Source organism: Spinacia oleracea, chromosome 5 (assembly GCF_020520425.1).
Source record: "Spinacia oleracea cultivar Varoflay chromosome 5, BTI_SOV_V1, whole genome shotgun sequence".
NCBI lineage: Eukaryota > Viridiplantae > Streptophyta > Magnoliopsida > Caryophyllales > Amaranthaceae > Spinacia > Spinacia oleracea.
The window spans coordinates 48,548,324-48,563,688 of NC_079491.1; the positions used below are offsets into that span (position 1 = coordinate 48,548,324).

At 36.1% G+C, this 15,365-nt stretch overlaps 1 protein-coding gene across 1 annotated transcript; it reads left to right on the forward strand.

Annotated features, from left to right (window-relative positions):
* Window positions 1-6,472: 6,472 nt before the first annotated feature.
* Window positions 6,473-13,348, forward strand: LOC110801129 (uncharacterized). Its single transcript, XM_022006446.2, has 7 exons — window positions 6,473-6,793; window positions 6,925-6,966; window positions 7,097-7,150; window positions 7,230-7,283; window positions 12,435-12,488; window positions 12,568-12,639; window positions 12,801-13,348. Exons 1-7 carry the CDS (start codon window positions 6,755-6,757, stop codon window positions 13,008-13,010), a joined length of 525 nt encoding a protein of 174 aa, XP_021862138.2. The 5' UTR covers window positions 6,473-6,754; the 3' UTR covers window positions 13,011-13,348.
* Window positions 13,349-15,365: the final 2,017 nt, after the last annotated feature.

A 15,365-nucleotide genomic window follows, 5' to 3' on the forward strand; every position in this document is an offset into this window, starting at 1 on the left:
TAAATAAATATACGTTAATTATATTATTTATTTCCAAAATTCGTAAATTCTATTCAAATACAATTAACTATATTTTAAAATTTATTAATAAAATTTATAAAATTACGGGGGATTACAATCTACCCCTCTTAAAAGAAGTTTCGTCCCGAAACTTGACAAGAAATTTCCCACACTTTCCCCAAAAGCTTTTAACTTATTCTTACTAGAGAAGTATTTGTGCCACCTAAGTGCACTATTTTGCCAACTCAAAGCTGTTTGTGTTACTCATGAACACCTTTTCTTATGCGGAGAATCTATTTGCTTTGCATCAACTTGTAAAGGTTGCTAAAAATAAGCATAAAATGCATAAAAATACCATAAAATAGGTAAAAAGCGCGAATTTCTATCGCATTCTACCCCCTTAAAGAAAACGAGTTACGCCCTCGTAACTCACCTCAGGGAATAGCTAACCAAAATTCTCTTTCGACGAATTCTCTTTTCAAAATTCCCATTTCATTAAAACTACTAACTTTAGACTTTTCACAACAGATGACGAAACAAAAGAACAAGTCACCACGAATTAAATAATGCTTAACTTGCGCGGAGTTAATAGAAAAGTACCAGAATCTATATCGGCAGATCGTTCATCCTCATTCTGATTCATCGTATACAACTTTCCTGGAGCCTTATTCGGGTTGTTGTTATCATTTGCAGGCTTATTATAGTTCTCTTGATTGTTACGAAACGAATTTGATTCTTGAGTCGGGAAATTAAATGAGTTGCAAATGATTTTTAAAGCTTCGGGTTTTAAATAAAAAGTCCAGTTCGTTTTATTAATCAAGCCCAATCCAAACAGTTTAATTTAAATCCTAAGCTAGCCCAATTCATTTAATTCCTAAGCCCAACTCAAATATCCTAAGCCTAGCCCATCAAGGGATTAGGGAGCCTATAAATAGACTCCCCCATCATTAAATGAACCCCTAAAATTTCATAAAGCCCCTTTTTGCTTTGCTTGCCCCTCACTCCATCTCTCATCTCTCTTTTGCTCGGCACCCGCACGCCCTCAAGGCTCGTGCCATCGTGCTGCGCCCGCACGCCCGCACGGCCTCGTGCCCTCGTGCCTGCCCTCGCCCACAGCACTCGCCCTCGCCTCTCCTCTCTCGCTCGTGCACTCGTGCACACCTGCTGCCCCTCTCTCGCTCGTGCCCTCGTGCATAGCGCTGCACCTGCAGCCTCTCTCTCGCTCGTGCCCTCGCGCACAACGCTGCACCGCTCGCCCTCTCTCTCTCAGTCGTTCCCTCGCGCACAGCGCTGCCCGCTCGCCCTCTCGCTCTCCTTCGCGCCCAGCGCGCGCGCGCCCCCTCTCCCCGCTCGCGTTTGTCGCCCTTGCTGCGCACACACACGTTCATGTGTGTGTGTGTGTTCGTATTTGATTTCTTTTTCGCCCAATCACATTAATTCGTGGTTGTTCCGTGCTATAGGCCGGATTGGTATAATTCTCTTCTTCCTTACCTATTCTATTTAAATTCCATATTTTAAATTATTATATTAATATTATTTTGAGTAATTAAAATGCTGGGAACCGGTTATGAATACCGTGGTTTGAGGATTTGTGTGTTGTGATTCATTAGGTTTGTTTTAATTATTAAAGGATGAATTTTCAGATTTGTTTATTTAATAAAGCATTGATTTTTATGATATTAAACTAGTGTTATTGGGATTTTCAAGTTAGGGTTTTAACCTAGACCTAATGAGTCAATTGATTAGCATAATTAGTGATGATTTTAATTATGATAATCAATTATATTTTCAGATTTGAATAAAGGTTTAAAATGTCGATTTCTATTGATTTTAAAGGCGGAAAAAGTATGTTTTCGTACTAGGGATTGATTTTGCAAATTGAGACGACTTTATTATTGAAAAACGATTGAATTCTAAAGTCTAAAGGAAATTTTAATTTTTATAAAGTTGCTGGAAATTTAATCAACATGGAAATAATTTAAGTTTCATTATTTTGATGATAGGAGGTGATTTCTAGTTGAGTGCTCGTTATTGCAAAGTGGCCCCTACGCTTAGGTATTCAAGGTACGTACAAGTCTAGGACGACCACTCCTTTTTGTCAATGACATTACATGATTGTTGATGATGTGAATTACATTATGTGGAATCATGTTTATTTTGGTGAACGAGCATGTGTTTGGTGATGTTGGATTTATTGGATTAATTGTTGAACAATCATGTTGAAATTATTATGAGTATGGATTTCATTGTCAATCATGTTGTTCAATATTTATGCATGTATGGTTTATTTCACATGCAAGGGATGGAATAATTATTTGTATGCTATTGTACGGGATGTCTAGCATACTTTGAGCCCTTTATTTGTACCTCGTCGTACTATTTATTTTACCACATGTGAAGGGTTAGCTCACGTAAGCCACCGCACATGTAGGGTTCAGTTGGGAATATTATGTATGAAATGAATTAGGATTTGTCGTGCAAGGGCACAACCCTCATGTTAATATGCATGATGTGGAGTCTCACTTTGGTGAGGAGGAACATGGTAGTAATATCACAAGTGTCTTGCTTGGTTGATCACAAGTCTTAAAGCATTAAAATAAGATTGTTTTGGTTGTTGTTTATTAATGGTATGTATGCATGTTGTCGAGTCTTGAGTTCGCCTTTAATAAAATATTAATAAACGTAAAGTGCAACCGGAACAAGGTTCAAAACTCTTGGAACGTATATACCTTGAGTATGAACAATGGGGGGAGTCTTGCCGGAAAGCTCGTACTCCTACTAATGATACAAGACGTTGTTTCATTTATACTATGTGCAGGAATTCCGTCGGTATGGCCCGACACTCGGTATGGCCCGATTTTATTATTAATATATTTGGTGTATGGTTGGCTCCCATCACCTTTTCCCTTTGTGGATCATTCTTTTGGCCCGTTCGAAGCTTATTCTAATTAAATTGTGAGTCAAGAGTCGAGTCAAGAGTCGAGTCTTGTATCTCATGATTGTTTGATTTGTTGTTATATGGCTTTTGCATGTTGATTAGTACTTAGTGAGTGATACATGTTTTAGTTTCATTTACTCTATGCTTGTAAGTACTCAGCTTTTGCTGACTACGTGCTTTGTGTGTTTCTGGTCATGGCCTTTGCCTTAATGACCCTATGATGATCCATCATTTGCACTTGCATTGTTGGGGAGTAGACTAATATAGCAGGTTGGTAGATCAAGTACCATCGAAATCATGTGGCTTGGGATGATTGAGAGAGTTGCATGCTTTCGTTCTTTGAAACTATTTTATTTAATATTTTAATTATGTTTGAAATGTTTGAATTATTTATACTTTGGGTTTTGGGCCATTATGGTTCCGAATTGTAGGAGGCCTCAATATTTCATTAATTATGGTTTTTAAAAGTTAGTTGACATTTAATTCCGCTGCGTAATTCTGGTAATAGCCTTAACCGTTATCTCGGTGGCGGTAATGCTTTAGTAATTCCTTTATTTTAAGTTGGAAAATGGTTTTATAAAAGCAAGGAATTATTAGGGTGTTACAAAGTGGTATTTGCAGAGCTCTAGTTTGAGAGCTGCTTTGCATTAATTAATAGTGCGTTTGGCCGGTTGGTCTAATGTATTCCCTAGGTTATTTCTAATAACCAACACAATTCAGTTTTCCATGCTACACTAAATCTAACCCTAGAGGAAACTAAGAACCCCAATCTTCAGTTTGCCTCCATAGTGAGATGTTCCCAAAAAGCCAAAAACCTTGTGGAAGTTCTAAGCTAATGGAATCAAGGCGGACCTGAACATCTTGGTGGACTATTGTAGAGGAACTACACATGGAGTTATTGTTCGTGTTCGTGAGGCAAGTGGGAGTACACGCATCTAACGTATGTATTGCTTAATCTATGCTTTTACATGGATCCTGGTTTCAGGATTATTTCCGCTTTGTTTATTTTGATTAACTATAAATCCCAACAGTAGTATCATGAACTTCATGTATTAAAGTATCTTTTATCATTATATTTATTTTTTATGTTGGTCGAAATTTTCTGTCATTTTTTTACTTTTTGAAATTATTTTTAGGATTATTTGATGAATCGTGAAAAAACTGTTGTTTTTGAAAAGTGTCGGATTTTCGATTTTTCTAGGTCTAATTAGATTGGAATCGACGTTTGAAGATGAATTCAGGTGCTTAGATTTGCAAAATTCAGCCCCGAAGTAGGATTTTTTGGGCTTTTTTTGTGTTTAATCAATTAAAATGTGAATAATTACTACTTTAAAAATTAATTGAAATTTGTCCTACAAATCTATTACTATATACTAAAAGAGACACCAGGAATGACACGTGTCAATTCCTGGTGCGATTTTTTCCCGCTAAAACTACTTTCCCAAAAAAAAGTATCTGTTTGATTTTATATATATTCTCTATCTTTTTTATAAAATATTCATGTATGGAAACAAAATTTAGTTTATAAATTAAGGCAATAATAGATACGACGTAATAATAGTTATTCTAAATTGGTAATATTTTAGTCAAATCGCTATATTAATAATGGAAAATATATCACTCAATATTTTGGTAAAATTACCATATTAACATTTTAAATATGCATATTAGATGAATAAATTTAAACGAGTATGTTAAAAATGTTATAACTATGCAGTAGTTTGGGAGATATTTAGTTAAATATTTTGTTAAAAATATGATAAAAAACCGTGCGTGCACGGGATCTAATCTAGTAGTTTATAATTATTATGAAGTTTTAATATTTATTTCGTTCATAAATTTTACTGTTTTTTCATGAAACGCCCCTGAGATTTTACTTAATGCACTAAATACACCTGCCTGTTTCGAATCACATAATATACCCTGAGGTTTACGATCAAAGTTTGTATACTTCGGATATTCTAAGGGGTAAAGAACTTTCAAGAACGGAGGTAGTATTAGTTATGTACTAGTATAGGACCCGTGCCATGCACGGTTATCCAAAATTATTGATATGTTATAAATATAATTTTTTTTAAAATAATTCGTATCCATCTATTATGTACCACTAATATTCCGTTTTTCAAATACTTCGTATAATTATTAATTTCCATTATTCTTACGGTGCATAAGTGAACAATCTATCTACTAATAATATGAATATATACGCGGTGTAGTCCCCTGTCTGTCTGCCCTCCCCACTTCTTTTTTTTTAACAAAATAAAAGAAAAATAATATGAATATATACATGAATAAGAAACAATTTTAAATTTTTATATTAAACGTGGATATACAGTTTGGCAAAGAAAAAAGACATATTTTTTTTGTAAAAAGACGTTACACTTATAATATTAAGACAATATTATAATCTCGTAAGTTACTAAGACAATATTCTTGAACATGGTAATTTGAATAGGCGTTAAACCATAAAAAAAAAAAAAAAATTTGAGAAGCAATTTTCTCCTCTGTTCCACCGCCTAAAACTTATTCATGCCACAAAACACACCAAATCGATTGAAGCCAAACCAAGAACAAATTAAATTACGCCTAAATTTGTAGGTTTGCAAGATTTCTTTCACACCTTCCAAAATTTAGATCAAGAGTTTACAAAACTGTTTTGGTAATCCAATAAAAAACTCCAAATAAATCTTTCACATTTTGTTCAATTTTGAAGTTGATTCCGTGTATTGCGTTGAAATCGTTCACCATCTGCGTCGTTCTTCCTCCTAATGTCTTCCAGGTTAGTATAATACAATTTTGGTTGAATTCTGAATTTTGAGAATTGAAATATACGAATGTCTTTGAAAATAGTTTGATCGAAAAAAGTTCATGAATATATTCTGGATCTTTGAAAATATATTGATAGAATATTCTTATTAATTGTTTTATGTCATTTGGATCAATTCCCACTTGATTTCGACCTTTCTGGCATTCAGATTTGTTCCTAATACAAAGGTGGTGACACAAGCGGTTATCGGTCATCTTATTGGAAGAATCGGGTCATGTCAATTATTCCGATTGAAACGCCGGTGGTGACACCAGCGGCGGTGTAGGTGGGCGAGGTGATTGGGAAGACGCTGCCGGTAAATGGCGGAGGTGGATGATCGGGTGAGGAAGAGTTGGCCGAATAGTCATGGCTGCCCTGTTGTTTTTGATTCTGATGAAAATGTGCAGGTAACTGATAATATCACCCTGCAAGTACCTTGGAAGGTCATTTTGATGAAAATGTGTTGTTGTTGATTCTAATATCAGCTTTTCGTATTTTCTGATTTTCCTGAAAGTAATTGCTAATTAACCTGGATTCTTGTATATCATGATTATCTGTATCATTAGCCTAGTACCCAAGTTTGTGACTCAAATTACGTCCTGTTGGTCTAGGGGTTTAAATTAATGGTTTATTTAGTACCAAAAAAGTTTTTGAAAAAAAAAATTCGATTTTTTTTTAATATTTTTCGTTAGAGGGATTATCATTCATCAAAACAAATTCTCTCTACCTCTCTACCTTCTTCCGGCCAGTTGTGTCATTTTTTGACACAAGCGAGTAAGCGACCCCCTCTTATAAAAGTGCACATATTGACGACCTTTTCCCGGCCGATACAATTTTTGAATTTTCTTTGCCCATACCACAATCTCTCCCTGTAATCACCTCATTTTTCATAGTGTTCTGAACGTGAGTTACAGTACAAAATTCTCTTGGTTCTCTACTTCTCTCTATATTCAGCAGAATTCCACTACAGTAAGCCCCAGAAAACCGTGATTTCTTCTCTTAATTCATCAATGGCTGATTCCGAATCTACTTCTCCCACGGATTCCTCCGTAAGATTTCTATCTTTTCGAAATTTTGCATTTCTTTTTGCTGGTATAAGATACAAGTATTACTTATTTTCTGAGTTGAAAACCCTAATTCCGGAATTGGGTTTAATTTCTTGTTTCTAATTATTTTGCAGAAGAAAGAGAATTTTGCTCCAACAAAATCTACTAAAATTGCGGTATTTTCAAATTTTCCATCATACTTATTTTCGAGCGAATTTTCAAATTGTGATGCTCATCAGTTCATAACTACATAGCTCATTTTTTTTGACATTTCCCCCCCTTTTTCCCTGGTTTTCGGGGAGGTAGGAGTTGAATGAATCGAGGACAGAATTATTTGGTAGGATACAGGGCTTGAAACAGGTAAATTTCACTTAATTTGCAGGTTTTTGGGGATTCATGCACTTGTAATTTACTTTCCCTTTTTTATTTTTTTGTACAGGAATTACAAAATTGGAGGTCCAAGTTAGATAATCAAGTTCAGAGTCATCGAAATGTAAGCTTTGATCTAACCTTATACTTCAAATTTGAAAAGTTATTTGGTGAAATAGATGTATAAAAACTATAAATATTACGTTTAGTATAGAAGAATGAGATAATGAAAGCGGGTAGTTTGTTCTTTGTCTATCTTTATTGTCATGTATGTTTAACTTGTTGTATTTAACAACTTAGACCATACATTCCCGTGCACCATGAACATAATGCACTCGGCACAGCGGGTTCTATGGAATACATATTTATAAATTAGTTTACATGTAAGTTATCTCATAGATTTTCCTAAATTGGTTTACACTATAACTGTTTTGACAAGTTTGGATGTGGTAAAGAAAGGAAAGGGAGGGGTGCTTTATCCATTGTTTGGATAGCAAAGTATTAGGTGAGGGAAAAGGAGGGAAGGAAATGGAGGGAAATTAACCACACAAAGGCGTTTGTGGTGGTGGCAGAGGGTGTTTCGACGGGCCGATTTCGGTAAGACTTGATCTGAATCGTAGTTCGGATTCCGTTGTTCCGGTTGAGCACTATCCTATCTTTCTCTAATTCCGAGACCAAGTCGTTCTTTTATCTTGTTGATCGAGTTTTCCTAATTAGGAATCGCGGATGAGTTGGTGATTCATTCTCCATTGGTGCATGTTGAGGGGAAAAGTAGAAAAATCATCATCTTGGCAATTGCAAACGTAGCTCCCCACAACTTCTCTTTCCTTCCCTTCTCCATCCTCCAAACAACAGAATTGAATTTTTTCCTCCCTCCCCTTCCCTCGAGATATATCTAAGAAAAGCTAGTTTGTTCGAAACTTTCCAATGGAGTTAAGGGAAAAAAGAAGAGTAAAAAACTTTGTTTGGATAAGATAAAATGGTGGGAAGGGAAAGTGAGGGGAACAAGTTCCCTTGTTTGGATAAGGAGTTGGGGGCAGGAAGGGGAGGGAGGTGGAGGTATCCATTTTCCCTCCCTTTATCCCTCCAAAATTGGAGAAATGGAGCTCTACCTTCCTCTTCTTTCCATCCCTTTCTTTTCTTTTATCTTGCTATGAAAACAAAGTGTCAGGAAAATAAGGTCGTTACAAGTTTGGATGTGATGATATGTGATTGATTTTAAGCATCCTTTAAAAGTGATGAAGAGGGGAAGGGAAGGAGAGGAGTGGTGGAGGCCGGATGGAGGGAGGGAGGCTGAGAAGAAGGGTTTTTAACTAGTAGATCTTTGTGTTCAATGGTCACTAATCACAATTGCTTTCGTAGAGTACTGCTGCACTGTCCCCTTTTGCTTTTAAATAACTTCCTCACCACTAAAATTGTTATCTGACCTGCTGCATAAAACTCGTAATCCAACCACCTAATTTATTTTTATCATCATCATCTTCTCCCTCTTTGACCATCAGGTCATCTACTTAATTTTTTAGTTCTTCACACCCCCTACTTTCAATTGATAAAAGTTTCAACTTTCAAGAGAGAGAATGCAAAACGGCCTTTGGATCTGGAACACTGGTATACAGAGAAGAAAAGAGAGGAAGGGAAGGGTGTATGCGATGATCCAGTATTTACAGTTGGTGTTCATCGCAAAAATGGCCTTCAAGGAAACAAATTCCTCTTCTGTTTCTTTCCTTCTGATCAGCCACATGCTTAAGTCTGTTTTAAATGTAACCATCAAGTCGGAATATTTAAACGGCTACAATTCCCTTTTATCCTTGGACAATCCCATCTAAGGTAATTGCCCCTGTCTCTCCATCTTGGATTCCACTAAACTTACACTCCATATATTCCGTCTTGTTTCTACCCAGCTTAAAACCCCGAGATTTCAAAGTTTGTCTCCATAACTCCAACTTACTTTCCACTCCTTTTGTTTCATCCATCAACACAATATCATCTGCAATGTTTGCACCAGGGTATACCATCTTGGATTGACCTCGTCAATTCGTCCATGACTATAGCAAAAAGAAGCGGGCTAAGTGCGGAACCTTGATGCACTCCAATCGTAATGGGGAATTCTTCGGTCTTACCAATACTAGTTCTCACACTCGTGCTAACTCCCTCATACATGTCCTTTATGATATCAATACACTTCCTCGCAATTCCTTTCCTACTTAATGCCCACCAAAGAATTTCCCTTGGTACCTTATCATACGCCTTCTCCAAATCAATGAAAACCATGTGTTAATCTTTTTTCTTATCTCGATAATTCTCCATTAGTTGCCTTATAAGATGAATGACCTCCATAGTCGATCTCCCAGGCATAAATCCAAACTGGTTCTCCGAAGTTTTCACAGTTCTCCTCAATCTTTGCTCAATAATCCGCTCCCAAAGTTTCATAGTATGATCTCATTAGTTTGATTTCTCGATAGTTGGCACAATCCTGGACATCACTCTTATTCTTGTACAAGGGGATGATAGTACTTTTCCTCCACTCTAATAGCATTCTATTACTTCCCCAAATCTTGTTGAAAAGAGTTGTTAACCATACAACCCCTCTCTCTCCCAAACATCTCCAGACTTCGATAGGTATACCATCGGGCCCCACTGCCGTCTTGCGTCCCATCTTTTTCAGTGCCATTTCGACTTCTCTCTTTTGAATTCTGCGCATGAAGTCTAGGTTAATCATATCCCAAGGGATATTTGTATCCCCAATATCGCGCCCTTGATCCCCGTTGAACAAGTTATCAAAGTAGAACCTCCATCTATCCTTGATTTCCTTATCTCCCACCAAATTTTTTTTGATCAACACCTTTCACACATTTAATCCTCCCGATGTCTCACGTCTTTCTATCTCTCATTCGAGCAAGTCTATAGATGTCTTTTTCCCCTTCTTTTGTATCCAATCTTGCGTAAAGATCCTGATTAACCTTTGCTCTAGCCTCTCTTACGGCCTTCTTTGCTTCCCTTTTAGCCTCCTTGTACTTCTCGTAGTTCTCATCACTTCTACATTTTCCCAACTCTTTATAGCATTCTCGTTTGCTCTTTATAGCTTGTTGCACAACTTCGTTCCACCAAGATGTGTCCTTACTTGGTCGCATGATTCCTTTAGATTCCCCTAGGACCTCTTTCGCCACTCCCTTTATGGTGTGCTCCATTCTTGTCCATAATGAGTCTATATCCAAATCCATATCCCCGGCCCAAATACCTTCACTTGCCACATTTTCCACGAATTTTAGTTGTTGCTCTCCTTGAAGTTTCCACCACTTGACCCTAGGCTCCACTAGTGGTCTTCTCCTCCTTGTATAAGTTCTACATCGAAAATCAAGTACCACAAGTCTATGATGGGTTGTTGTACTCTCACCCGGAATCACCTTACAATTGGTGTAGCACTGTCTCAAAGCTTTTCTTATTAAAAAGAAGTCAATCTGACTCGTATTATCTCCACTCCTATAGGTTACTATGTAATAGTCTCTTTTCTCAAACCAATTGTTCATTATACCCAAGTCATATGCCAATGCAAAATCCAAAATATCATTTCCCGCTTCATTCAGATCCCCATACCCAAAATCACCATGAATGCTTTCAAATCCATCGCGACTCGAGCCTACATGTCCGTTGAGATCCCCACCAATGATCAGTTTCTCACTTCTAGGGACACGTTGGACCACTTCTTCTAAATCCTCCCAAAATTCTTGTCTAGTTGAAGCATCTAGTCCTGCTTGTGGTGCATAGGCACTCACAATAGTTACAACTTCATCCCCTATCAAAAGCTTAATACTCATAATTCGATCACTCTTTCGAGACACGTCCACTACATCATCAATATATTCTCGGTCAATAAGGATACCTACCCCATTCCTACCCCTAGTTTTTCCCGCATACCAAAGCTTATAACCCCATAGAGCTATTTCTCTTGCCTTGTTTCCAACCCACTTAGTTTCCTGCAAACATAATATGTTAATTCTCCTCTTTCTCATAATCTCTACTACTTCGACTGATCTCCATGTCAAAGAGCCAATGTTCCAAATCCCAAAACGCATCCTACTACCCTTACCCTTATCCCTGCTTTTACCATGAAACCTTGGATAGTTAACACCACCCTTGGGTGGCGCGCCGCTTCCGGGCGACGGCCTAGTTACCCTTGCATATTTTCCACTACACCCGGGTCTAGGAAGTGTAGCGCACCCTTGCATATTTGACACCACCCCCAGGAGTAGGGGTGGCGCGCCGCTTCTGGGCGACGACCTAGCAACCCTCACATATTTTTCACTACACCCGGGCTTAAGAGGTGTAGCGCGTCGCTGAGAAGGGGACGCCCCCACGATATTCCATTGTCGATTCATGTCATGATATGTGGCTTAGTTTTACTGCTGGCCGCCACCAACCTACCGCACCGTCCTCCTTTATCCGGGCTTGGGACCGGCAGTGAATGCCGCATACGCGACACTCCCAAGCGGAGTTGAGCCAACTCTCTCTCTCTCTCTCTCTCTCTCTATATATATATATATATATATATATATATATATATATATATATATATATATATATATATATATATATATATATATATATATATATATATATATATATATATATATATATATATCTGGATTGAACTCTTATTTTATATGGAGTATATTATTATCCTTGTAAGATTGGAACACATCCAACATTCAAAAGAGGATCAGTTTGTTATTTATATAAATTAGTTCAATTACATGCTTCCTACATCTATGGGATTATTATTTTTAAATATTTAGTTAAAGTTTCCTTCCGGTAGTGTTTTGCATCACTCCCGTAAGATTGTAATAAAAGCCAAAATGCAAAAAAAAAAAAGAAAAAGGAAAAAAAGAAAACAATGTTAAATTTCAGATTATGTCACTCTTCTATGGAGTATACAAGATTCTGTCTTTATGTCCTGAAACATGCAAGTACTGACAGTCTAAACTTGTATATCCTGCAGCTCCTTGAGCTTTTATTTGGGAACCAGTGTGATGCATAAGTAAAGCTGTTCGAAATTATTCCTTTTCGAGCTACTATATAACTTTCCAAATTCAAATATAAAATATTAGATAGCTCACCATTTTTTCCTCAGTGGGCTTTTTTCTTTCTTCAGATTTTTGTGACTTGTCTGCTCCTGTAACTAGATTTGATCAGTTTGTCATACCCCAGATTTTTGTGCAAGTTCACTATTACGGAGTACTGCGTACAATTCAATGACAATTTTGAACTGTGTTTTCAGGAGCTGGTAGAACTCAGGAAATCTCTGAATGTTGAAGTGGATCAACTGCGATCAGTAAGTGCCCCTCCAGGTTCATTTTCTTTTTCCATTCAATTATTTATCGTTGCTAAGATTTAAGTGTCCATTCATTCAGGAATTTCAAGAACTGAGGACAACGCTGCAGCAGCAACAGGAGGATGTGACTGCAAGTTTAAGAAATTTGGGGGTACGCATTCTTCCGACTTTTTAGACAATCGAGCAAAGTTATCTTAAGTTCTTAACGGCTTTTGAAAATCCCACATTGACATGTGAGCAGGATGTCGTCTGAAACTAGACTTTAGCTTCAGAAGGTTATAATTGTTTGGGTGTATTGTGGGTGTTATGCAGCTGCAGGATCCCTCAAAGGATGCTGAAACATTTACCCCTATTCCCATGGACGCTGTAACCGTTGCAGGTCATGAAGTTAATGATGGTGGTAATAATGCTACAGCTAATGAATCTGGAACTACTGTTAATGGAAATGGAGGCAATATTAATAATGCTACAGATGTGCACCTTCCCTCAACAGAGATTAGTGGAGTGGATATCGAGCATTAAATCAAGTTACGCTCAAGCGTGTGGTTGTATTTGTATGAGCTCCGAAGGTGATATAAGTATTCTTGATAGCATGTGTTCTACGTTTTTCTTTCATAGTGGCAATTTGGTGTGCCACGCCATATCAGTAGTATATGAAAGCTTGTTCGTCTCTAGTTACAATCTTTGCAGATTTATGGTGACACTATAGCTTTTAGCTCTATGGAGTGTGTAGTATTGTAGTATTATCCTTTAGTACAAATGCACGACCAGACTTTTTTATATGCTTTTGTAGGGCAGTTATAAAACTCAAATTACTTGGATCTAATTATTTTATTTGATCTCTGTTATTTCATTGCCAAGGTGCCCTCTTACAAAAACTTCCCCAGTTCTTATTTTCATACACCTTCCTTTGACCACCTTTGTGATTTATGCGTAAGATAAAAATGTAAAATATACTTATGCGGGATCTTGTCAGATTTTTCTCGATAAATATTTTTAAAATATCAAATTTTTATACATTTTCTCTTACATAATTAAATATATTAATTATCAAATATGTACATTGACAAACGTGGTTAAATAAACTTATCAACTAAGGGGATGTTCTTTTCAACTTATAAGACTTTATTTAAATAAGTTTCTTGTCCTATAAGTTCAGATAAGTTTCAATGAGATCCTACTATGTATAAGTTAAATAAGGTTCCCTAAGGTCTTATCAGTTCAATTAGGTACTATAAGTTCTAATAAGGTCCTATACCTTCTAATAAGGTCCCTTCCAATAAGGTTCAATAAGTTCAAATGAATATATATTCTCTCTCCTCAAAAAATTGCTATTAAAGCTTAAAAAAATGCCGATGAAGCTTTAATTCACTCGATTATTCAATGATTTTAAGTCATCGTTGAATTCTTGTATATTTCATCCTTTCTTCGACAAATTTCATCAATTTTAACCTTTTTTTTGAATTCGTATACAATTGAAGATGAAGAAGCAGAAAAATCATATAATCGGGCCGAAAAACCTATGAACAAAGAAGGTAAACAACAATACGCAAATTTCTAACTATTCGCTTGCTTTAGAATTTAATTTAAGTTAATATGCAAAAAAGTATGTGTTTACTTTTGACTTTAAGGAAAAATATGAAAAGTGCAGATGAAATTGCGAAAAAAATCGACGAAAAACACAATTCATATGCAGAAGACCGGGAAGAATCGTAGGTAATTACGATTGAATGTTCTATGTCATGATTTAATTTTTCTGAATTTATTTGTGATTATTTTCTTTGTTATTATTTTCTAAATTCATAATCAATTTGTTATGATTTTTTGTGATTAATTGTTCATATTTCTAAATTTGTGATTAGTTTTTGAATTTCTGATTTTTAGGTCATTAATTTCTTATTTTTTGAATTAATTGTGAATATTTTTCTATATTTTTTGATTATTTATTTTCTGAATTAATTCATGATGTTTTATAACCTATAGTTATATGTTCTGAATGTATAAAGAAAGAGAATTCAAATGACGAGAATGATATTAAACGCGTCAAAACATCAGAGCCACAACGCACTTGTAACCCTATTTTCGAACAAGCACTTCCGATGGACATCCTTGAAAATGTTGGGTAATATTTTATAATCTCAATTCTTTAGAACACGAAGGTTCAACGTTTAGAACATGATGGTTCACTGTTTAGAACAAAATTGTATAATGTTTAGAGCATGAAAGTTACTTTTTAGAACATCAAAATGTAAGGATGGTGATGTTTTATAGCTACATATAAAGGAGCTTAGCTTTGAGATGTTTTATCCTATAAAAGTTGCTATGGTTATCCAATTCCACAAGTTGTTCTCCAAGTTTGATTTGCTATGTTCTCTTTCTATTGATTAAATCTTGTACTTTCTTGATAATATAAGTAGAGTATGTATTCTTGTGCTTAGTTGCTCCTAAATTCTCCTTGTTTCATTGTTTGAATGTTCTGTTATGAACTTTTGTTTAATTGAATCAAAAGGGGATTTTTGAGCTTGCTAAGGGGAAGGCGAGTGGGTCTTTGCATATAACTTATATTATTGGGAGCTAAATTGAACACTTCTCTGTTTTTACATTCTTAGAGCATCTCTAATGGTAGGCTAATTTGATAATTAGCTTGTTATGCCACATAAGATTTCAAGCTATTACATTGTCTAGCTAATTTGTACTCAAATGGCTAGCAACTAGCTTGTTATTAAAATTGGTTCCACTTGTCCCACTTGTCAATTAATAATTTGGCAATTTTTGAGAGCTAGTTGTCAAGCAAATTAGCTTGTTTAAGCAAATTTGCTTGGCCAAGCTAATTTGTTACTCTCACTCCAATGGTTTAGCTATTAGCTTGAAATTTTT